Genomic DNA, 23,788 nt, shown 5'->3' with positions numbered 1-23,788 from the left:
TTTATGAAGAATTTTACAGTTTCCTATGCTCGTTCACAGATCAGCTTATTGCGGTCTCCCACCATCCTGGGAAGGACCAGAGCATACCATCGGCGCCATCTAAGAGATGGAGAAACCAGGGCTCAGGTCTATCCTGTCAGCTAAGTGCCTGCTCCAAGATCACATGGCTGGAAGTATCAGCACCAGAGCTAGAAACAAATATTTATGGCCAGCAAATGTTGGATCAAGTCGACAAGCTCAAAGCTCATACTGCTAACAGCAACTTCGCACACCAGAACTAAAGCCCTACCATCTTCGGAGGGGGTGGACTCTCATAGGTGAGCAAGGAAATGCCATGCAATCCTGTTTTCTGAGCCACGACTATTTTAAATCATGGGCTTATTAATTTCCAGAGACTGAGACTAGGTACTATTTATTTATATTTAACTGCAAATGTCCTATTTTTTTACAGGAAAGGGATCATTTTATTTTTTTTATTGCTTTTTATTCCAGTGTAGTTAACATACAGTTTCGTACTAGTTTCAGGTGTACAATGTAGTGATTCAGCACTGCCATACCTCACCCAATACCCAAATATCGTAGTAAAAGCAGCAAAATTAGAATAACCAAACACTCCGGGGTGCCTGGGTGGCTCTGCTAGTTAAGTGTCTGGCTCTTCATCTGGACTCAGGTCTCAATCTCAGGGTCCTGAGTTCAAAATAATAAAATAAAAACTAACAAATAATACTCTAAAAAGATGTCATGTATTTTGCATCAGTTCGTTTTATTCTATTCTGTCATGCCTTTCTGAACTGAGGTTTTAATTTCTTTTTGAAGATTTTATTTATCTGACAGAGAGAGACAGCAAGAGAAGGAACACAAGCAGAGGGAGTGGCAGAAGGAGAAGCAGGTTTCCCACTGAACAGGGAGCCCAAGACTGGGCTCGATCTCAGAACTGAGATCACGACCCGAGCTGAAGGCAGACGCCCAACGACTGAGCCACCCAGGCACCCCTGAACTGAGGCTTTTAATTCTCAGATAATGGACACCAGCATTCATTTACTCCCCCTCCTAACTCTGTAAGAACTCATGCAATAGAAGCTATGGTGTTGTGTTGGACTTAGTCAAGGACCAAAAGAGAATTTAGTGCAACTTATTATTACAAACCATAGCTTCGAAAGAAAGTGAATGGTTAGTGTTTGAACTCTAGTCTAGAAGATGGTCATGTCCCGAAGAGTGGTGTCCATCCAGGCGGGATCAGTGTGAATTGCCGCCAGACGGCAGCAGAAAGACAAGCCAGCATCGCGCCTGGGGTCATGGTGGTGAGGTGGCTGGTTAAAGATTGGTCATTTAAAAAGAACAATTTGGCAGAGAATCAGCATGATTTCGATTTTTTTATTATTCATTATAGTCACCTCCTAAATTAGAATCAAGCACATGATCAGCTCAGACAAAACTTTGTAAGAAAATTTAATGGGCGGAGCAACTGAAAGGAAACAGATCTGTACTGTGACCCCGCGCTCTCCTGCAGACTCGCTGCTCAGCAAGCTTCTGCAGCAAAGACAGTGATGTTAGCTATTTCTTCTTCATACTTATTAAGGCAGTAAAAAGGGAAAATTAAAAAGTATGCAGTTTTCACATGAAAAGATGCTCAACATCATTAGCTATCAGGGAAATGTAAATTAAAACCATAGTGAGTACCCTCCAGAATGGCTACCAAGCTCTAGCGAGGAAGCCAGGAATTCCAGCATGTGAGAGTGCTGAAGAGATATAAAATAAGAGGTACTCTGTGGAAGAGTTTGGCAGTTTCTAATAAAATTAAATATACACTAATCATATGACCCAGTAACACCCACGTGTAGGTCTTCACGGGAGAGTGGTAGGCTGAGAAAAAGGCCCCGGAAGAGACACACACAGCCTACTCCTGGGAACCTGTTTAACTTTCCATGGCCAAAAAAAAGAGTCTCTGAAGATGGGTTAAGTTAAGGATCTTGGGATGGGGGGGATTATCCTGATGGGTCCTAAATGTGATCACAAGCATCCTTCTAAAGGGGGGGCAAGGGAGATCTGACTGTAAAACAGGAGGAGAGTAACAATGGAGGTGAGGGCCTGGAAGAATGTGAAGGGGGCCACCGTCCAAGGAATGCTAGTGGCCTCCAGAAGCTGGAGGAAGGGGCTCTTCCCTGGGGCTGCTAGAGCTAATGAGATCCTACTGATACCATGACTTCCTCCAAGTGATACCAATTTCAGATTTCTGGCTTCCAGAACAGTGGAAAAGAAATCTCTGCTATTTTAAGTACCCCAGTGTGTGGTAATTTGTTACAGCAGCCCTAAAAACTAATATGTTAAGTACACTGAAAATGCATGTGCCTACAAAAACCATACACAAAGTTTTTAACAACTCTATTCATTGTCATCAATAACTGGAAACAACCCAATGTCCCTCAACAGATGACTGAATGCACAAATTACGGTATATCCAAACCCACACGATGGACTACTACTCAGCAATGAGTATCTGGGAAACAGAAGCAAAAATGAATTACTGGGATTCCATCAAGATAAAAAGCTTCTGCACAGTGAAGGAAACAATCAACAAAAGCAAAAAGCAGCCTATGGAATGGGAGAATATATTTCTAAATGACATATCTGATAAAGAGTTAGTGTCTAAATTCTACAAAGAATTTATCAAATAGCCCAGTTAAAAAATGGGCAGAAGACATGAACAGACATTTTTCCAATGAAGAAATCAGATGGCTAACAGACGCGTGAAAAGATGCTCAAAATCACTCACTGTCAGGGAAATACAAATCAAAAGCACAAGGAGAGATACCATGTCACACCTGACATAATGGCTAAAATCAACAACATAGGAAACAACAGGTGTCGGTGAGGATGCAGAGAAAGGGGAACCCTCTAGCACTGTTGGTGGGAATGTAAATTGGTGCAGCCATTCTGGAAAACAGTATGGAGGTTCCTCAAGAAGTTAAAAATAGAGCTACCCTACCATCCAGCAATTGCACTTCTGGGTGTTTACCCAAAGGATACAAAACTACAGATTCATAGGGTGCCTGGGTGGCTCAGTGGGTTAGGCCTCTGCCTTCGGCTTGGGTCATGGTCTCAGGGACCTGGGATTGAGCCCTGCATCAGGCTCTTTGCTGCAGGGAGGCTGCTTCCCCTCGACTCTCTCTGCCTGCCTCTCTGCTTACTTGTGATCTCTGTCAAGTGAATAGATAGAACCTTTGGAAAAAAAAATACAGATTCAAAGGGATACATGCACCCCGATGTTTGTAAGCATTATCAACAACAGCCAAACTATGGAAAGAGCTCAAATATCCATTGACTGATGAATGGATAAAGAAGATATTGGGGGGGGGGGTCTCTTTATACACACACACACACACACACACACACACACACACACACAATGGAATATTACCCAGCCATCAGTATATTATGCTAAGCAAAATTACTCAAGAGAAAGACAAATACCATATGATCTCACTCATGTGGAATTTAAGAGACAAAATGGATGAACATATGGGAGGGGGGAAAAGAGAGAGGGAGGGAAACAAATCATGATTCTTAACTGCAGAGAACAAACTAGTGTTGACGGAAGGAGGTGGTGGGGGATGGGCTAATGGGTGCTGGGCGTTAAGGAGGACACTTGCTATACGAGCACTGCGTGTTGTAAGGGATGAATCACTGAATTCTACTCCAGAAACCAATACTGCACTGTATGTGAACTAACTAAAATTTAAATAATAAATAAATAAATAAGAGTATTAAACCTTTAACTCCAAAAAAGAAAGAAAAGGAACAAGCTATTGTTATATGCAACACCTGGATGGATTTCAGGTGTTAGGTGTTAGGCTCAGTGAAAGAAGCCAGTCTTAAAAAGTTATACTGGGGACGCCTGGGTGGCTCAGTTGGTTAAGCAGCTGCCTTCAGCTCAGGTCATGATCCCAGGGTCCTAGGATGGAGTCCCACATCAGGCTCCTTGCTCCGCAGGGAGCCTGCTTCTCCCTCTGACTCTGCCTGCCTCTCTGTCTGCCTGTGCTCGCTCTCGTTCGCTCTCTCTCTGACAAATAAATAAATAAAATCTTAAAAAAAAAAAAGTTATATACTGGATGGCTCCATTTATAGGACATACTCAGGAAGACAAAACACAATGACAAGAGCAGGTCAGAGCTTGCCCTGGGGTGAGCATGGGGGGCACACAGAGCATAAGATTCATTTTAAACTCCTATGTGTTCTTTCATTTTTTTTTAAAAGATTTTATTTATTTATTTGACAGAGATCACAAGTAGGCAGAGAAGCAGGCAGAGAGAGAGAGGAGGGGAAGCAGGGTCCCTGCTGAGCAGAGAGCCCGATGCAGGGCTCGATTCCAGGACCCTGGGATCATGACCTGCGTCGAAGGCAGAGGCTTTAACCCACTGAGCCACTTAACCCAGGCGCCCCAATGAGTTCTTTTAAATTGGCAGATTCCAGAAACTCATGGACAGAATTACCCACCACAACAACATAAAGAAAAAATGCAAATACTATGGATCAAGGAATTTCTCAGGTTTTAGTCCATACAATAAATCCTTCTGAGCAGGGGAAAGGGGAAATTGTTTGTTTTACTGTGTAATTCTAGGTTGGGGGACAGCCACACACACTTCCAAACCTCAGAAATTAACCTCTAGCAAACTAACCACATGTATTACAGACCAAACAGTTTCACCAACCCAGCTCCCATCTAGGTTCACAAATAAAGCCCACGTAGACTCTGAGAAAAAAGCCAAAAGAATGAAGTGTGCTTAACAAGCAGCAGCAGATTTAAGGATTAGGTAACTTGGTCCTGGAGAAATCACAAGTCAAAGGAGTGAAGAGTAGCGATCTGGTAGAGGATGCTGCCTCTCCCAGCGAGAACGGACAGAAGGCCTAGGCACCAAGGAGAATCTCCGAGAAAACCACCGGAGTGCTGATTTCATGTGGCAGGGCTAGAAAGCTCCCCACAGCTCACATCTTCCAGCCACGATAAAAAGTACTTTTAAAAAAATGCTTACAGGTGGCCGGGGTTTGGGAGCGGGTGTCCGGGGCTCCAGCCCTTGGCTGTGTGTTAGGGAGAAGCCGGCGGCCGAAGCTGCACGTTCCCGCGCCGGTTCCCAGGGTGGGGAAGACCCACGCCTGACGTCGGAGCGGAGGCCGCTGCAGATGTGCAGCTTGGGGGTCTCTCAGGCCTCGCTGACTGGGCCTTTTCCTTGATATTGTAGTATGAGAAAGCCCTATCTCTTTCCTTTTAAATTTAAAGCACCAAGAACTATTAAAACTACATTTCTAACAAATGCAAAATGTGAAGGGAAGAAAACAATGACAGGAAAGAGTAAGTCTTTCGGATAGGATGTGGGATGTGGGTTTGGGTCCCTGCTAAGTTTTAGCTGCATCTAAATTGTATCTCTGTAGTAGAATGGTAGCTGGGTAGCGGTCAAGTGTAGAAGTGTTACACTTCACATGTTTTGTCTCTCAAAATACTCTTCAAAGGATCTCTAAAATTATTTTATTTTTTGATCCTTCAGCTAATACATTTTTTAAGATGTTGGTAGTTAACATGCCCAGCTCTCTAATATGAACTGATATTTTAATTTTTTACTGTGCCAAAACTATGTCACTAGAATTGTCTAATTTTACTTAACCATTAACATTCACCCAGGGTCCCAATACATGTAGTAAATAAAAAGGCATTTTGAAAATTAATAAAAATTAATCTTAAGTTTTGTTTCATGCTTCACTAAAAAAAAACTTTTTTAAAAATTTTAAAATGCTCACAGTTCAAAGAGGGGTTTTTTCTAGAATTTTCTTAAAAAACACACACACAAAAGGGGTGCTTGGGTGGCTCAGTGGGTTAGGCCTTCTGCCTTCGGCTCAAGTCATGATCTCAGGGTCCTGGGATTGAGCCCCAAGTCGGGCTCTCTCCTCAGCAGGGAGCCTGCTTCCTCCTCTCTCTCTCTGCCTACTTGGGGTCTCCCTCTATCAAATAAACAAATAAAATGTAAATAAATAAATAAAATTTTTTAAAAATTAAGAAACACACAAAAACCCCCATTTCTTTATTTAGGGCACCTGGCTGACTCGGTCAGTTAAGCAGCCCCTTTCGGCTCTGTCATGGTCCCAGGGACCTCGGACTGGGCCCCATATCCAACTGGCTCCCTGCTAGATGGGCACCCTGATTCTCCCTCTCCCTCTGCGGCTCCCCCTGCTTGTGCTCTTGCTCTCTCTGTGCCAAATAAATAAATAAAACATTTTTAAAAAGAAAGAAAGAGAAAAGATTTATTTACTTACTTATTTTAGAGAGAGAGCAAACATGCAGGGGAGGGACAAAGAGAGAGGGAGAGAATCTCAAGCAGTCTCCCCAATGAGCGCAGAGCCCGACGTGGGGCTCGATCACATCACTCCTGAGCCGAAGTCAAGATTCAGCCGCTTAAACAACTGAGCCACCCAGGCAACCCCTAGAATTTTCCTGAAGCACTGTGGTCTGGTATGATTAAATATAAGCCGCAAGTTTCAGAGATAATCCTTAATAACCAACACGGTACAACCTTGTCGAAGGCGAACTATTCATCACAATGTTATTACCACTAGAATTTCTTTCTTTTTTTTTAAAGATTTTATTTATTTATTTGACAGAGATCACAAGTAGGCAGAGAGGCAGACAGAGAGGAAGGGAAGCAGGCTCCCTGCTGAGCAGAGAGCCTGATGTGGGGGCTCGATCCCAGGACCCTGGGATCATGACCTGAGCCGAAGGCAGAGGCTTTAACCCACTGAGCCACCCAGGCGCCCCTAGAATTTATTTCTTAATCGTCCTCTGTTTAGTCCTTTTAGGTCTGCTCCTTATTAGTGAAAGACATATTATTTTAGAATTATAAATAATAAATAGCAATAATTATTATGTATTAGGGCCTAATCAAGGGCCACGCACTATTAGACATTTTTAACTTATTATCCTATGTCATTCTCTCATCAGTTGTAAATCAAGAACTATGACTCCCACTTTGCAAATCAAAAACCAGAGACCTCTGTTAAGACTTGCTATAGTCCCAGAACCTCGCAACGCAGAGACTAATATCTACGACTAACATCTACCAAGCACATGTTAGTATCTACGCTCCCACTGCTAGCAAGCGGTAGTCTGGGACCTGCATTCAGATAAAACCCGTCTCCCTATCTAAGAGACAGGCACACAAGCAGGAAATGATCAAAGTACAACAAAACTCCCATATATCCCACAGTCTGTATTTTCATTTCTGGGAAGGTCTGGCTTAATTTACATGCCACACTGTCAAGGCTTACTTTTCCAGCCCACTGTATTTATTTACCCGATCTTCAATTTGCTGAGAGTATTAACAAATTCTACTCTTCTAAACACAGAAATTTAGCCACAACCAAACAAGCAGGAATTTGATAATCAGACAACTGTGGAATTTCATGAGATCAAAAATGACAAACTTCCACGCTGACCAACATTTCCCCACGTGCACGGCGAAGACCGAGAAGTGAGATGGGTTATCAAAACAATCTGGGCTGAAATACGGGGGGAAAGAGTAAGAACCCTAGTGTGAAAGTCATCTCCCCTCGTTCCAGGCACTGTCATCTCCTATCAAAAGCCAGACAATGTGGGCAGGAAGGAGGGAGAAACAAGGAGGTCCCAAGGGCTTTGCTATTATTATTTGTGTGAGGGTTTTTCCTTCTACAGAAAACTATAAATCAAAACAGCTGGGCGCTCCACTCAGCAGACCTGCAGAAAACTGGCTGCCTGTGCGACACTGAAGAGGAAGGGAGAGTACCCTTCTCACCTCCCTACCTTTACTCCCGGCCACTTCGTCTCCAGAGAAGCAAACAGCTGAGGAGCATTCCACTCCACAATGTCAAACACAACTCTGGCAAATATATCTATCGATTTAGATACAGATACGGATATATAGCTATATAAATACATGTATGATACTTTTGCTCAGAAAATTTTTAGGGAGAAGGGTACAAGACTGTTTACAAAAACAGAGGTTGCTGTTCTCTGTAATGGGAACCACCAGAGGGTTCTAGGCTACATAACCCCAAACTCAACTGCATTTTAGATGAAGGGCGCTGGCATTATCTGGTGACTTTTAAAAATAATATGTCAAGGGCTCTGCACAGCACTCAGCATAGAGAAAGCACGCAAGCGGCAGCCATAAAAGGTAAGGAATATACGACAATACTTGGTATCTAAGACGGTTATTTATACGCAATCCACCATCTGTGAATCAAGGAACAGCTTCCAGTTTTTCTAATGCTCTTCAGAGGAGATGGAAGTGTTTTTGTTGAAAATTCCAGCCAGTGGAGAAGAAGTTTGAAACGTACTCGTCACTGCTTCTCAGAAGTACTTCAGGAGAGCGTGTGCTGCGCTGGGTGAGTAACCCCAAAGCCACGTGTGCACCCCATCTGCGCACTGCTGAGCACACGTCCTGCAGCGTGTAAGCGAAGTGGTAAAAAGTACCAGTTCTCGTCGCAAATGGCCATCCTGTGAGTTTAGACAAAACCAGGCACAGCCGGCCACCATACAGGACACATGTCCTCGCTAGGCCTGGGGAGGAGCCCCACGCCATAACGGAGGATGAAGACCCGAGGGCAAATGGCTGTACCCCCTATCTGCACAACGGCTGTGAGAAAGGCATGGGCCTCCTGCCACACATGGTCTAGGCTAGACCGGCGGCCCCCACGGCACCGACTATGCACCGGGGAGGAGCCGCGGCCCTACCAGTCCCAACCAACACCCCCCGCCCCGTCTCCGAGGCTCTCATCCTGTGTCCTTTTCACCAGGTTTCTCGTCCTCTGCTCTTGCTGCCCCGTACTTGATTACAAGCACGGGAGGACAGGCGAGGTCTTGTGCTCTTCTGCATGACCCACACGTCTCGGCCCAAACTTGCACCCTAGTAGGTGACTGTCCTTTCTACTCTTCCTCCTACCACCAGACTGCCATGTCTTCTGTGGGGGCCAGGCCGCCCCCTCGACCCGCACTCACACGTACAAGAACAGCCACTCAGGGAGCGCGGGGGCTCCTGCTGATGCACGGGGAAGGAGCCAGCCTCTGGGTCCTTTCCAGCCCGAGCGGCTGCAAGGACACAGCTCTGAGCCTGGGTATTTGTGTGCATCCATTATGAAAATCAGTATCAAAAACATATCCCACAAAATGGTGAAAAAATAAACATTTTATTGAAGTAAATTCTAACTCAAAACACCCCCTCATTTCAGGGCTGTGAACATTTTCAAAAGGATTAGTTCATCTTCAAAAAGTAATGTTTTGGGGAGAAAAAATACTCAAGCTCTCAGGAAGTACCTGACTTCAGTGGAGTGGCCGGCTCCTTATGGCTGCGGTCATGATCACAGGATCTTGGGATCAAGCCCCGACTCGGGCTCCCCACTCAGTGGGAGTCTGCTTGGGGATTTTCTCTCTCTCTCCCTCTGCCCCTCACCAACTCACGAGTACATTCTCTCTCTCAAATAAATAAATCTAAAAATTTTTTAAATAAAATCTTTTTTCTTAAGATTTTATCTATTTTTTTGAGAGGGAGAGAAAGGCGGCACGAGCAGGAGCAGAGGAAGAGGGAGAAAAGGCAGACTCCCTACTGAGCAGGGAGCCCAATGCGGGGCTCGAGACCAGAACCCTGAGATCACAATCTGAGCTGAAGGCAGACGCTTAACCAACTGAGTCACCCAGATGCCCATAAATAAAATACGTTTAAAAAAAATCCAAACATCTCAACAACAACAAAAAACAAAACAACAACAAAAAAGTATTTGATTTCAACTCCAGTTCTATAACAAACCAGCAATATCATTCTAAAAACACTTCATTACTATCCTGAACCACAGTTTTCTCTACTGAGCAACAGGAATAATGCCTGCGCTACCTGCATGGAGAACCAAGAAACAAGAGCTTTAAAAATACTCCAATCTTTCACTTGCACCAGAGACAGACGCTCAGGATGCTACAGAATCACCAATAAAACCAGGAACTATTATATGATATTGCAGAAGTAGAAAGTACAGAAATTTGTGGTGAATCCATGTATCACCAGGGCAAATGCCAGAATTGTTCATTTTGACTGAACTCTTGTAACTGGATCGGCTGCCTTTCTTTCATAGAAGTGCAAGTGACAGGAACAAAATCCACTGAGTGAAGGTTCCAGTTAGTGGTTTAGGAGTTCCTGAAAATGCAACTGTATAATCGAGATTTAGTTAGTGGCCACAAGCAGCCCTTGACATACAAAGATAAGAACTGAGATGAGAGATGCAGGCCAGGGGTCTGCTCACCTTGTAACAACTATCATCAAGTTGAACAAGCACCCTGCTGCCCTGGCCCATTCGTCAGACCCACCCCCACACTGCTGGTCCAAAGGCAGCTACCATTTTCCCAAGCAGATGGCCAACGGTGGCCCTTAGGACTGTAAACTGGACACAAAGAGCCTTCTGCCGGCCGGCTATCTTGCCGCCTTGTTCCAGGGTAGTTGGCTGTATACACCAGCTTGACAGTGCATAATACAGAGTAGGCACTGAGATAATCAATGATATTCGATCCCATACTTACTGAGCATCTAGTCTGTACAAAATATAATGCTTGGTCCGGTGAAGATTATGAATATGGTCTCTACCAGCAAAAACCAAGTACTAGGTGTCAAAGAAAAGTAGAATTAAAAAAAAAAAAACACACAAGAAAGGTGAATCTGAAATAAGCAGATATTTTGAAATTTTCAACAGTTTATAGGAATCACTCAGCCTTTAGGATTAACAAGAAAAAAGTATCCTGAAGTGGTTTGCTTTCATCAGTAAGAATTCTTTATATTCCATTATTTATTCCTAGGATCAAAGTAATCTATAGATTTAGTGTAATCCTAGCAGAAAATCCCCACTGGTATTTTTGCTTTGGTAGAATATTGATAAAACTGATTCTAAAATGTATTTGTAGGTGGCTCAGTCATTAAATGTCTGCCTTTGGCTCAGGTCATGATCCCAGGGTCCTGGGATGGAGCCCGGGGTCTGGCTCCCTGCTCGGCGGGAAGTCTGCTTCTCTCTCTCTCTCTCCTACTCCACCTGCTTGCATTCCCTCTTTCGCTCTCTGTCAAATAAAAAGAAAAAAATCTTAAAAAAAAAAAATGTGTTTGTAAATACAAAGGAGAAAGAAAAGCCAAGACAATCTTGAAGAACAAAACTGGAGGTTTTACTCCGCGAGATATTAAGACTTATTTTAAAGCTACAGTATTTAAGATAGTATGACCCTGGTGCAAGGACAGACAAACAGAACAAATGAACAGAGTTAAGGAGTTCCCAAACAAACCCACACATATATCGATACCTGATTTATACAGCAGCAAACGTGCTCTTCGATTAAAGAACAGGTCAATATGAAAAAAATAAAAGTAAACCATCATCCCAGAACAAGAAAGTCAATTCCAAGTGCAATGTAGATTCGTGTATGAAACATAATAAAATAAAATTTCCTCATGAAACCTTAACTATGTTAAGCACCCTGGAATTAAAATAAAAACTTAATTAAAAAAAAAAAAAAGAACTTTCTCATGACCTTAGGGGAGACAAAGAGTTCTTACATTGGACATAAAAAAGCACCAGCCTTAAAGAAAAAAAACTGTTAAGCTGAACTACATTAAAATTAAAAACTTTGGGCGCCTGGGTGGCTCAGCAGGTTAAAGCCTCTGCCTTCAGCTCAGGTCATGATCCCAGGATCCTGGGATCGAGCCCAGCATCGGGCTCTCTGCTCGGCGGAGAGCCTGCTTCCCTTCCTCCCTCTCTGCCTGCCTCTCTGCCTACTTGTGATCTCTGTCTGTCAAATAAACAAAATCTTTAGAAAAAATTTAAAACTTTGATTCCTCAGAGTTACCATTAAGAGTGAAAAGGCAAGGGGAGCCCAGGTGGCTCAATCGGCTAAGCATCTGCCTCCCAAGAGGGTCATGATCCTGGGGTCCTGGGACAGACCCCCATGTTGGGTTCCCTGCTCACCAGAGAGACTGCTTGCTTCTCCCTCCGCCTGCTGCTTCCCCTGCTTGTGCTCTGTCAAATGAATAAAATCTTAGAAAAGAGTGAAAGGACAAGCCACAGAGTGTGAGAAGATATTAGTAATAAAAACATCCAACAAAAGACCTGTACTCAGAATATACAAATAACTCCTGCAAATCAGTAAGAAACATAAATAGAAAAAGGGACAAAAGAGGTGAACTGACAGGTCAGACACACATACATACACACCAATACGTACACACAATACATAAGTACGACATCAAAATGGCTAATTAGCATATGAAAAGGTGCTTAATTTCGGTGAGTCATCCAAGAAGCTACTGAATCAAAATCACAAGGAGACAGCACTGCACAACCACACAAAGAGCTCGCATTTAAAACACTGACAAGATCAAAGTCTGTAAAGAACAGAAAGCAACTGGAACTCTCCTATCAGACAGCCTCTGCCCTAAGCAAAATACTCAAGACAGCTGTTTCCAGGTGTTCAACAACAGGTTCAGCAGGACTGTAAGCCCTGAGAAGAGAACACACAGGGTGAGCAGCCTGCACCACCTCCGACTTCCTGACTTCCTGCCTCCCGGCCTCGGCCTCGGCCTTGGGGCACCTTCTCACTGTGGAGTGGGGAGTTGGAGCCCAAATCAAAGCAGGAGCACTCTCCTGGAGCTGAGGAAGCAGACTGCGCCAGGGATCCAAGGCTGCAGGCTGTGGAGGCAGCTGGAATGCGGGGGCAGAATATCTGAGAGGAGGCGTTGCAGGGGGTGCAGAAGAGAAGGGAAGTACTCTGTGGTACTCTGGGCAGACACGTGCAAGGTGAGATTCTGGAAGGCCCAACAAACAGCGGTGACCGGAGGGTTAATCTCTCAGGGTGCCTGACACTCAAACACTGGCCAATCCCCTGTGGAAGAGACCTGCTGCCTCCACTCTTTAGCGCACAGGCCAGAAAGGTCAAGCATTAAGTCTGAAGAGCGCCCTCTACAGTAAGGGCCAGACATTCGGACTAGGTATAAATCCGAAACAGACTCGCTCAAACAAAGCATAAAACCACGCCTGACAAGGTCTAAAGAACAGGCCAGGAACTGTCTGTGAGAAAGAATCGAAAGCCTCTCGAAAGAAAGATAGACAGAAAGACGGGAAGACAAGAAGGAAGAAAGAAAGAAAGGAAGAAAGAAAGAAAGATAGATAGATAGGGCACCTGGGTGGCTCAGTGGGTTGAAGCCTCTGCCTTCAGCTTAGGTCATGATCTCAGGGTCCTAGGATCGGGCCTCGAATAGGGCTCTCTGCTTACCAGGGAGCCTGCTTCCTCCTCTCTCTCTGCCTGCCTCTCTGCCTACTCGTGATCTCTGTAAATAAACAAATAAAATCCTAAAAAAAAAAAAGAAAGTAAGAAAGAAATGAAAATTTCTCCAAGTAAGACAAGATCCAGAATCCCTACGGTGTGACATCCACATATCTGACACACAATAAAAAATTATTCAACATGCCAAGAAACATGAAAATGTTGATCTGCAATGTAGAGGAAAAAGCAATCCATAAAAACTGACCCCAAAATCACCCAGATATTCAAATTAGCAGTCAAGTTCTTCATTATAAATACTTTTAAGAATTTGGAAACAGGGGTGCCTGGGTGGCTTGGTCGGTCGGTTAAGCGTCTCCTTCAGCTCAGGTATGACGCCGGGGTTCTGGGATGGAGCCCCACAGCAGGTTCCCCGCTCAGTGGGGAGCCTGCTTCTCCCTCTCCTCCCTGCTTATGCTCCTCTCGCTATCTCTGTCTCTCTCTCTCTCTCAAGTAAGCACTCTTCAAAAAAAAAAAAGGAAAAGAAAAGAAATTGGAGGCAAAGATGGGCCTGATAAGTGAGAAGATGGCGAATCTCAGTAAAAAATGTGAACTATCAAAAAGAACCACATGGAAATTCTAAAACTGAAACTAGCACACCTACAATGAGAATCGCAGAGACTGACAACCGCAGAGGGGTTAGCAGCCTTGAAGAGAGATCAACAGAAAGTACCCAAACTAAACAACAGAAAGAAAAAAACCACAGTGTTGCTGACCCAAAAGAGCTTCCAAATACAAGACACAAACTGACCACATGTTTGCAGTTACGTTCCCGTCCGTCCTAAGTACCACTCACTCCTGCCTCATCCTTTGCTTCATCAGTCCTGCTAGAAGGCCGCCTATTTTACAGACGCTTTCCCGCGTGACTTTTTGGTTTTATTGATATTTTCATTTCTTAATTTCTTTTGTCACCGTCACGACTCTCTTACATCTGTGTGCTGTGGACTACTTTGTCTTTCCAGCCTCTTGAGTTAAATGCTTAGGCCTTCCTCCCAGTCTTTGTTTCCTAATAATTGCTTTTAAGGCTAAAAAAACCTGATAGAATTAAAGGGGGGAACCCATCATCATAGCTGCTGATTTTTAACACCCGCCTCTCAGTGAAAAGAGAACCCAAAGACACTCAGGAAAGGTACAGATAAAATCGGCAGACAAGGGGCGCCTGGGTGGCTCACCGGCTTACACCTCTGCCTTTGGCTCATGCAGGATCTCAGGGTCCTGGGATTGAGCCCCACATCAGGCTCTCTGCTCGGCAGGGAGCCTGCTTCCCCTCTCTCTCTGCCTGTCTCTCTGCCTACTTGAGATCTCTCTCAAATAAGTAAATAAAATCTTAAAAAAAAAAAAAATCGGCCAACGAAAAATAAGTAAGGATGTGGAAGATTTTCAACACTGTCAACCAACTTGATCTAATTCACATTCACAGAAAATTACAACTGCAGAATATATACTCTTTTCAAGTACAAATGGAACATTCCATAAGACAGGTCATATGCGGGGCCAGAAAATTAGTCTCAGTAAATGTCAAAAGACTAAGATTTACAGAAGACCTTCTCTAACCACAGTGGCATTAAGTTAGAAATCGGGAAGATATTTATTTAGACTCCCCAAATTTGGGTACAGCACATTAGGAACGTCTGGCTGGCTCAATTGGTAGAACATGTGATTCTTGATCTTAGGGTCATAAATTCAAGCTCCATGTCAGGCATGGATAAAAAGCAATAGTAATAGGGACACCTGGGTGGCTCAGTGGGTTAAGCCTCTGCCTTTGGCTCAGGTCATGATCCCAGGGTCCTGGGATCGAGTCCCGCATCGGGCTCTCTGCTCAGGAGGGGTCCTGTTTCCTTCTCTCTCTCTCTCTGCCTGCCTCCCTGCCTACTTGTGATCTCTCTCTCTCTGTCAAGTAAATAAAATCTTTTAAAAAAAATAGTAATAATATTAAAAAGCACATCAGAATTTATGTTCAAGTGAGAGGTGGGACCCAGGCAGAGTTCTGAAAGGCAGGCAGGTTGTGAACACAGAGAAGAGTCAGGGCACAATCACCAAAAAGGCGAAGAAGTGGGGAATGTCGGAATACGCATTAAAGGAAGCCTTCAGGGAGTGCTTTCTTTTACTGAAGCTTATCTTCTAAGCAGCAAATTTAACCTTTTCCCCCTAGACTAAGATAATGTGCCTGATATACTCCTCTGGGTATAATTCTCAGCTCAAGCATGTTAACTCATCTCTATTCCCCCATGCAAAAAAATGCGTTATTTGCGACACGCGTCACAACACACCACTGTCTATCACATGGAGATGTGACGCATAAGTGAAATCCTTAGCCAATGGAAAATGATTTCATGTTTTCTTCAATCTTTATTATTTTCTTTGACAGAATGCTTCATTAAGGTAAAAATTCTTTGGATTAAATCATTTTGATCCTCCTCCTTTATCCCATAACTGAAATTCCTGTTTTCTTCGATATTTATAAGTGTATTTTTTTTTTTTAAAGATTGTATTTATTTGACAGAGAGAGAGTTCACAAGTAGGCAGAGAGGCAGGCAGAGAAAGAGGGGGAAGCAGGCTCCCCGCTGAGCAGAGAGCCTGATGTAGGGCTGGATCCCAGGACCCTGAGATCATGACCTGAGCTGAAGGCAGAGGCTTATTAACCCACTGAGCCACCCAGGCGCCCCTATTAGCATATTTCTTAAAATGGGTAATAAAGTTTCATGAAAAGAAGGCCATAAAAAATGTATTCACCTATGAGAAATAACAGGGTGTCTTAAAAAAAGGTACATATATACAATTCTGCATTTTCACAGTTCAGAACTCAATACCTAACAATAAGTACATAAATATAATCTTTCCAAACAACTTCTTTTTAAAAATCTGACTGATCTAACTTCAGTACCTGTAAGACTCCACAGCTGCACTGTCTCCCACCTGCTTATGTATATGGATATTTAGTATAATTTAACAGTGATGGGAGTAAGTGTTGATCTGTCAAATTCCTATCCTATTACCTTCAATAAAGCTTTATTTAGAGGATTTATTTTATAATGTATTTGAGACAGAGAGTACAAACATGAGCAGGAGGGGCAGAGGGAGAGGGACAGAGAGAACCCCAAGCCGACTCCAGGTTGGGCGCAGGGCCTGACAGCGGGCTGGATCTCACAACCCTGAGATCACAACCTGAGCCGAAACCAAGACTCAAAGACAACCAACTGCACCACACAGGTGCCCCTATCTTCAATAAAGTGTTTGTTCATTTGTTTTTTGAGATTTATAACATAGTTTTAAAATGATAGTAAACAATTTCTTAAAACCAGTTTTCAGGTAAGCTCATAAATAAAACAACATGACATAACCAAATAAAGTAAAACCCTGAAGGACATATATGTACTAGCTTAAAATTGGAAAATCCAGAAATAATTTATTTTAAAAAATCTTCAATTTTTAAAGCATTACCTAGAAACGCATAAAAAAACTTTTTATTTTTAAATTTTATTTAATTTTTTTTTTTTAAGTGAACTCTACCCCCAACGTGGGGCTCGAACTCACAACCCCAAGACCAAGAGTCACACACACTACCAACTGAGCCAGCCAGGTATGCCTACAAAACTTTGTAAATTGAAATAGTTATTTTATATTTAAAACAGTAACTACCAAGAAGAATAGGAAAAGTTGTGTGCATTTTTTTTTTTTGTTAAATCTGCAACTTTTAGATTTAGGGAAAAAAAGTCCTCATAGAAAACAGGATTCAAAACTTAAAAAGGAGTTAAAATCATTCTCAGGCAAAATGTGAATGCCGCCATCCCCCGAAAGGACTCAAATTAATCCTACAGAAAAATGTAAGGTCTTAATTCATAAACCACTGAATGTCACCTTATGTATTTGAAAGGTTCTTACTTGGAGATTTCTCCCTTGGGCTTGTCACCCTTTTCACAGCTTTAAATACCACCTATAACCTGACGATTCCCAAGTTCCCTTCCAGCCTGGACGGCTTCCCTGAATTCACACGGGCAGACTCGAATGCCCGTGCGACCCGTCTGCCTACATACATGCCTACCACCAGGCATCGGATGTAGCACGCCCCAAAAGTAGCTCCTGATCTCCAATCCCCACAGCGCACCTCCACAAAACCACTTTTCTAGTCTACATTTCAGTAAAAGACTCCATTTTGCCAAAAACCTTGGAGTCACCCTTGACCTCTTTGCCATCAGGCTCACCCCGCCTCCTGTCTCATCCAACAGCAAATCCGCCAGCTGGGCCTGCTGGAATTCACAGAACCCGAAGCCTTCCCCACCACCGCCATCCCAGTGCAAGCCACGACCACTCTCATCCAGGCGAGAGGGCCCCCCCCCCCCCCCCCCCGTCCGTGGAAGCCCTGCGTCCTCTCTACGCCCCTTCAGAATGCAGCAGCCAGGGACATTTTAATAAAATGTAAGTCAGGGCGTGGTACTCCTTCCCAAACCACATGAGTCAAAGTCAAAATCTTCAAATGGTCAACAAGGCAACACTCTTCTCCAGTCATTCTCTCCCCACCTCCATTTTACCTCCGGCCACTCTGGGCTTCTCCTACAACACGCTACATAAGCTCTGCCTGGGGGGCTTCTGCACCCGGATTCCCTCTCCCTGAAATGGTTTTACCCCGTTATTTCCAAGGCTCGTTCCCTCCCCCTCCTCCCAAGGCCACTTTCTTAGGGGGGCCTCCCTAACTAAACTCACAGCGCCCAACATTCCTTAGCCCTTTTTCTATGTCGTTTCTCTCCCCCGGCCCCGCTACCATCTAACACTTCACATTTCACCTACCTCGCTTATTAACGAACGGTCTGTCTCCTCCCGCTAGAATGTAAATTCCAAGAGGGCAGGGATGTTTTTTGTTTGCTAATGCATCACCAATGACTAAAACATTACCTGATCCATAGTCCGAGCTCAATAAACATTTGTTCAAGAAAGAATCCCTAAGGAAAAGAGGCTTACTAGCAGAGAATGCTTTTGTTCCTCTTTTACCAACTTTCCTGAAAGTGAATTTTCTTTAGTCGAGCCACTGAAATTTGAAAGGACTATATGATGCATGAAATAATATCACGGCTTCCTTTATTTTCTCCCTGTACACACGACTAGCCCTTCTGACCCTGAACGACCCTGGCAAAAAACTGCCACCTGCCCTGTGCTTCCAGATTCACCACTGACACCCTCATCCGTTAGAATTCTGGGCTTCCGGATTCGCATCTGAGCCAACACTCACATGTGTTATAACTGCAAAAATTTTTAATCCAACCTATATGAACATTAACCAACTCTTAGAAAGATCACCCTAGAAAGATCAACAATTTGTAAGACAAAGTAAGACTGTGTTCCCCTAGAAAAGGAACGTCGGAGTCCAAGGAACTGATTTTGTCTTCAGTAAAACGTGTCTCAGGCAAACTCTCAGAAAAAGCTGCTGCAAGAAAGTGACTATTTGGTTGGGAGGCCATCAATTGGGTTCTTATATCTCTGTATTTTTTGGATTATAAGACAACACAAATTTGTCAGAGAAAGAAATCACAAATGCAAAGCAAAAAGTACAAGTTTTCTCCCACTCCGCCGAAATCCCAATTCCCGCACCATGCAGACCCATCTCCGAGTTGCTTTTTTCCACTTGCCCACTACTGGATGCCGTTCAGGGTTAGTGCTGTGGGGTACCCCGGCGATGAACAGCTTGTGTGCCTTTCTGACAGACCCCCTGTCGCGGCAGTTCTCAAACTGTTTTATCTTAGGACCTCTTCACACTCTTGAGGATTATGGAGGACCCCCAATGAGCTCTTAGTTCTACAGGCAGTCTCACCAATGTTAACCGTATTAGAAATTCAAACTGAAAAACTTTTAATTATTTATTAATTTAAAAACATTTTTTATTATTAGAAAAGAACTGTTTTCCACCAAAAAAGTAACCTTTTTAGAGAACTGTAGATTTTCTTCTTTGAAGCTACACCAAAGACACCTTAAATGGTAGTTTCTTAAAGGTTAGTTGTGATGTAGAATCTAAAACTGTAGGAGGGAACTTTGTTATTGTTAATAACAATAACTTTGTTAATTGTTATATTAAAATCCACGGGTGCATCTTGCACCTGTGTGTGATTTTATAATATCACATATTGATCAATAGAAAATACTGGCTCACTGAATTATGTAGATTTTCTGAATAGATATTTCATTATATCAATATTTCGTTTTATCAAAACATCACATTTGTAAAGGATCACCACCAATCTCTACATCACAATAGCAGATACAAGTTTTCCAAAATCCTAATCTTCATTGAAAAGCTAAAATTTTATCACTGGCCACATATACTACCAGTTGTTTTCCTTGAAAGACTCCTTTATACTCTTTTTAGCCTGAATAACCATTGTTTTGTTGGTGTTAGTTCAAGTAAAAATAGTAGTTCCATGAAAAAAGCAGCTAGTACAGCTTGCAACTCCAACAACTGCCCATCTGCTTTTCTTGGAGATAACCACTAGCTCCTAGAGCACAGTGAAGTGCTTTACATGTACTTCTGAAGTCAACCTTCAGAGCACTAAAAAAAAAAAAAAAACCATGTATACAGGGGTCAATGGTTCATAAAATTAATCTTTCCTACTGCTTCATCAAGGATATTCCTATGTGAAAAATGAAATCTTTATGTATTTATTTAAGGGTATGTGGCACAATTTATTCATAATGAGTACAAAGAACACAATGGCTACTAGTACAGTGAGGTGTAGTGTTACCGCTACGGACCCTGCATGACTTCTGCACCATTCAGGCAAAGAGTGCGAATAACATCAAAGTACTACATTAATATGAAAACGGTTTGAACCTCTCAACCCTCTCTGAAAGGGCATCAGGACACCTAGGAGACTATACCGTTCTGTATGAGAAGAGCTTCCTGGAAGTGAGATTACTGGGTTACTGGTATATGCATTTTAAATTCTGGTAAGTTTGGCCAAAGCTCTCCAAAGAGTCTGTAGCAATTTTCATTCTCTAAGGCTGCACGATCATCGCTAGTTAAAAACAAAAATAATTCACTTTATATATCCTGAATTAGGAAATTACACCGTAATGTAACAAATTCCTATATTTGCCTGTCTAAAACCAGGGCTAAAATGTAACTAATATTTCAAGGAAAAATATAATGCGAGTAATCAAATCATTTAGATGAGGTGTTTTTCTGTAAGAAAGTAAACCTTCACAGTCAAGTAAGTGCGAGTTCATGCAACAGAGACCTTTGTTTATTGTGGTCACCCACTGTCAAAAGGCACTCTTCATGATGGAATTTCAAAGTATGAGCCACCTGCACTCCTCTCACGTTTGCTTATAGGGCGGGTGCGATCGATATTTCAATACGAAGTGCACAGTCTGAAAAATGTCAAGCTACCACAGTACAAACAGGCCCCTAATTAATTGGCTCACAGCTGGCCCCTGATCGGAGCATCAGTCTCAGCTGACCCTTTGCTTTAAAACTACACACAGAATTACGGGAAGTGAGGATGGCATCGCACACACGGTCTGCAACCAAATGCCACCTGTGTTCACAAAAACGTCGAGGACCACCTTTCTTGCCTCCAATGTCATCCAGAACAGGGAGAGGAGGATAAAAGCTCCACCCATCCCTGGGGAAAGGATTACTCCAGCACCAGGTACCACAACCAGAAGGTGGGTATCCTCAATTCACAAGGGCCGCTGCTTCCCTACTCAGTCTTCCCCACGTAGCTCCGGAAGTGGGTATTTTCAAGTCCTACTTACGACTGGAAAGGTCAAGGATATTAGTGTCAGCTGGGATCTGTGGTTCTTAACCTTTTGGGGAACACAAGCCACTCTAAGCATGTGACGAAAGCTCTCTGTGGATGAAGCATTAAAGGATCCCTGCACCGTGGGTAGAGCCCAAGCCTTGGGTTCCGAGCAGGATCGTGGACTCTGATCCCGAGAAAGCACTGAAGTCCAATCTCCTCAGGAAACTGGAAGAGTAAAATGGCTTATCTAAGGTCAACAGTGAGTTAGAAGGGGAATTAGGCAAGGAATAAGCAACCCGAAGAGATTTTGAATAAAGCCGTCCAGAGATCCTAGGTAACTTCTTATACAAAGAAAGTTCCACCACAAACCAAGAGAAAACTACAGTAACGCAAGTTTTAAGTACAGCTGGACACAAGCGCTGCTGCCCACAAGTCCCTTATGCGTTCCTAGGCTGAAGACGCGAGGAAACGACCAGAAAGCCTGAAAAGCACTCACCATGTTCCACAAAAACATTGCAGTGCGGGCCCCCATGTCTCGATGACTCCTTCTTCCCTGCTCCTTTGATAAAGTGCAGGGCAGGCAAACTTGGCCTTCTCTGGTCCCCAACAACTTTTCCAGGCTGCTGCCCCATAAAGTAATGATAGGCACCCCTTTCCAGAAGAGGGTTCGAGATCGTCCAGAATGGTCAGCGGGCTTAGGAGGAAACAGTATGTTTAGGATTTCACATTCACGGAATCTCCACCAGTCGGGAATTGAGGTCAATCGCAAAAAGACATCTTCCCTAAGGAAAGGAAGCAGAGTTTCAGGTTGACATATGTAAACAGGAGTTCCGATTACTTCTGCAGTTGATCCGTTCGAAGTAATGTCATTGCAGTGCTACTCAAAAGTTGCTCGAGTTTAAGTGTCTTTTACTGGCTGAGTAAGCTTCTGTCTTTTCAAGAAGAAAAACAAACATTCACAGGGATGCTGTAAAAGGGTCAAGTCACACTAAAGTCATTTCGATTCCCACAACACGAAGGAAATGTTGATCGCCTCTGGATGCTTCTCCAGAACTTTTCCTGTGGAAGTCACCCACCCCCTATCTTGGTTTCTTCATCTTCCGACAAATTTCCTGCCCAGCTAGCTGCCGCTCTTGCTTCTCTGCCGTGCGCTCCGGAAAAGGACACGGGTCACCCAGACTTCAGCGAGAGCTTGCCCTCGACTCGGACGAGAAGGAATGCATGGCCAGCAACTTTTAAGTCCGCTTTTTAAAAGGCCTGTGAAACCAGTCCAGACTTTTCCTCTGCATTAAAGTTTTTGTTTGGGCTGAGACTAAGGGGACCGTAGGTGACATTGGAAGAAGTCAGGGCATTGGAGGCTCCCGGGAGCAACCTGGGGGCAAGGGGAGGCCACCTGACAGCAGGGAAGGGATATGAATGGGGGGTGGGGGGAGCTCCGTGGCCAAACGAGGGGCCGCGAGACGGAGCAAAGGGAGGCTGGGGGGGTAAAGGGGAGGCTGCCAGGGCGGGGCACGGGCGGCTTACTCGGGGGCGTCGCTCCTTCCACGCCTCAGGAAACCGGGTGTCCCAGGTCTGGGGGAAACAGAGACCACCCCCAGTGTCCCAGAGTCGGGGCAGGGCTGTACAGGACGAAGGACCCTCGCGGCCCCGAAGGCGGGAGACGGGCGGAGGGGGGAGGAGGCCCGGCCGCCTCAGCTGCCCCGAGCCCGGGGGTCTCTGCCCGAGACACCCCCTCCCCCGGCTCCGGACGTTGCTACAGCCGCCGCCGCCAGGCAGTCACATTCCCGGAACTCCGCCGCGGGACCCCGCCTCCCCCTGCAGGTGGGGGCCGTGGACAACGGAGGGGCTCCTCAGCCGCAGGACCCAGGAACCGGCTCCGGCTCCAGCGCTGCTCAGGGACGGCCACCGACCCCCGCGGCCGCCATGATGGATTAGAAGCCGCTCCACAACGAGGCCAGGCCCCGCCCCTGACCCCGCCCCCGGCGAAGTCCGGCGCGCACCTCGCGAGGACCCGGGCCCTCCCGGGACCGCTCTCGGGGATGCCGCCGCGCCTTCTGCCTCTGGTCTCCCCACCCGCCAGAACTTGGCACCGCACGACCTTTTAAATGTGGTTTTTCCGAGCGCAAGGTGAGTGGTAAGGAAGCCCCGCCTCCCCTGTACGGCCATTGGCCTCTGAGAATCCGGGTCAGGTCTCTCTCCTGCGTCCCATTGGCCAGTGAGGGCAGTGAGGCCGGAGTTCCCAGCCAACCGCATTCGGCGCAAGCCGCAGGGTGTGCCGGGAGTTGTAGTCCCCCGGCGCCCGCCCCTGCACGCGCGCCCTCGAGATTTCTTGCCCTCTGCTCCCGGCTCCTGAGCTTCGGTCCCGCCCTCCAGGGAGCCGGTGGACTCTCGCCGGCCTCGCGTAGGACTGGCCAATGTCTCTCCTGCGCGGGGAGCGACACCGGCGAGGAGCCAAAGCAAGGGGAAAACTGCGGATCGGATTGTCTCGGAACTGGAGTTGGATTACTTCCTTAAGCCTCCTTAGGGAAGAAAATTTGGCTCGTTCCTGGAAACCAAGGTATTGGGTGCCTTATCCTCCTTCCCCAAATTTTCACCTTTTCCTCAAGAAGCGTGAATATTAGAACTAGCGAAAAATAAATGACTGGGAAGCATCCGACATATTGCTCTCGAATTCATTGTTTCTCTGGGTTATCCC

At 44.8% G+C, this 23,788-nt stretch overlaps 2 protein-coding genes across 3 annotated transcripts in view; both read right to left on the bottom strand.

Annotated features, from left to right (window-relative positions):
* Window positions 1-23,199, bottom strand: part of ABL1 (ABL proto-oncogene 1, non-receptor tyrosine kinase) — a 141,561-nt gene extending 118,362 nt beyond the window's left edge. Inside the window, exon 1 of one of the 2 annotated variants that reach the window (XR_014302054.1) lies at window positions 21,590-22,435. Coding sequence is in view for 1 of the 2 variants with exons in the window: in XM_082695979.1 (XP_082552105.1) it covers window positions 21,590-21,725 (136 nt within the window). In the remaining variant the exon portion in view is untranslated. Of the gene's footprint in view, window positions 1-21,589 lie in introns of both variants that reach the window. The other variant, XM_082695979.1, reaches the window with a different exon arrangement.
* LOC309846672 (uncharacterized protein) lies at window positions 22,329-22,427 on the bottom strand (the record flags this gene model as incomplete). Its single annotated transcript, XM_082696050.1, has 1 exon — window positions 22,329-22,427. One exon carries the CDS (start codon window positions 22,425-22,427, stop codon window positions 22,329-22,331), a length of 99 nt encoding a protein of 32 aa, XP_082552176.1.
* Window positions 23,200-23,788: the final 589 nt, after the last annotated feature.

This window comes from Mustela nivalis, assembly GCF_964662115.1.
Source record: "Mustela nivalis genome assembly, chromosome: 13".
Taxonomy (NCBI): domain Eukaryota; kingdom Metazoa; phylum Chordata; class Mammalia; order Carnivora; family Mustelidae; genus Mustela; species Mustela nivalis.
Note: the sequence above shows the minus strand (reverse complement) of the source record. Positions and strands in the feature narration are given on the sequence as shown.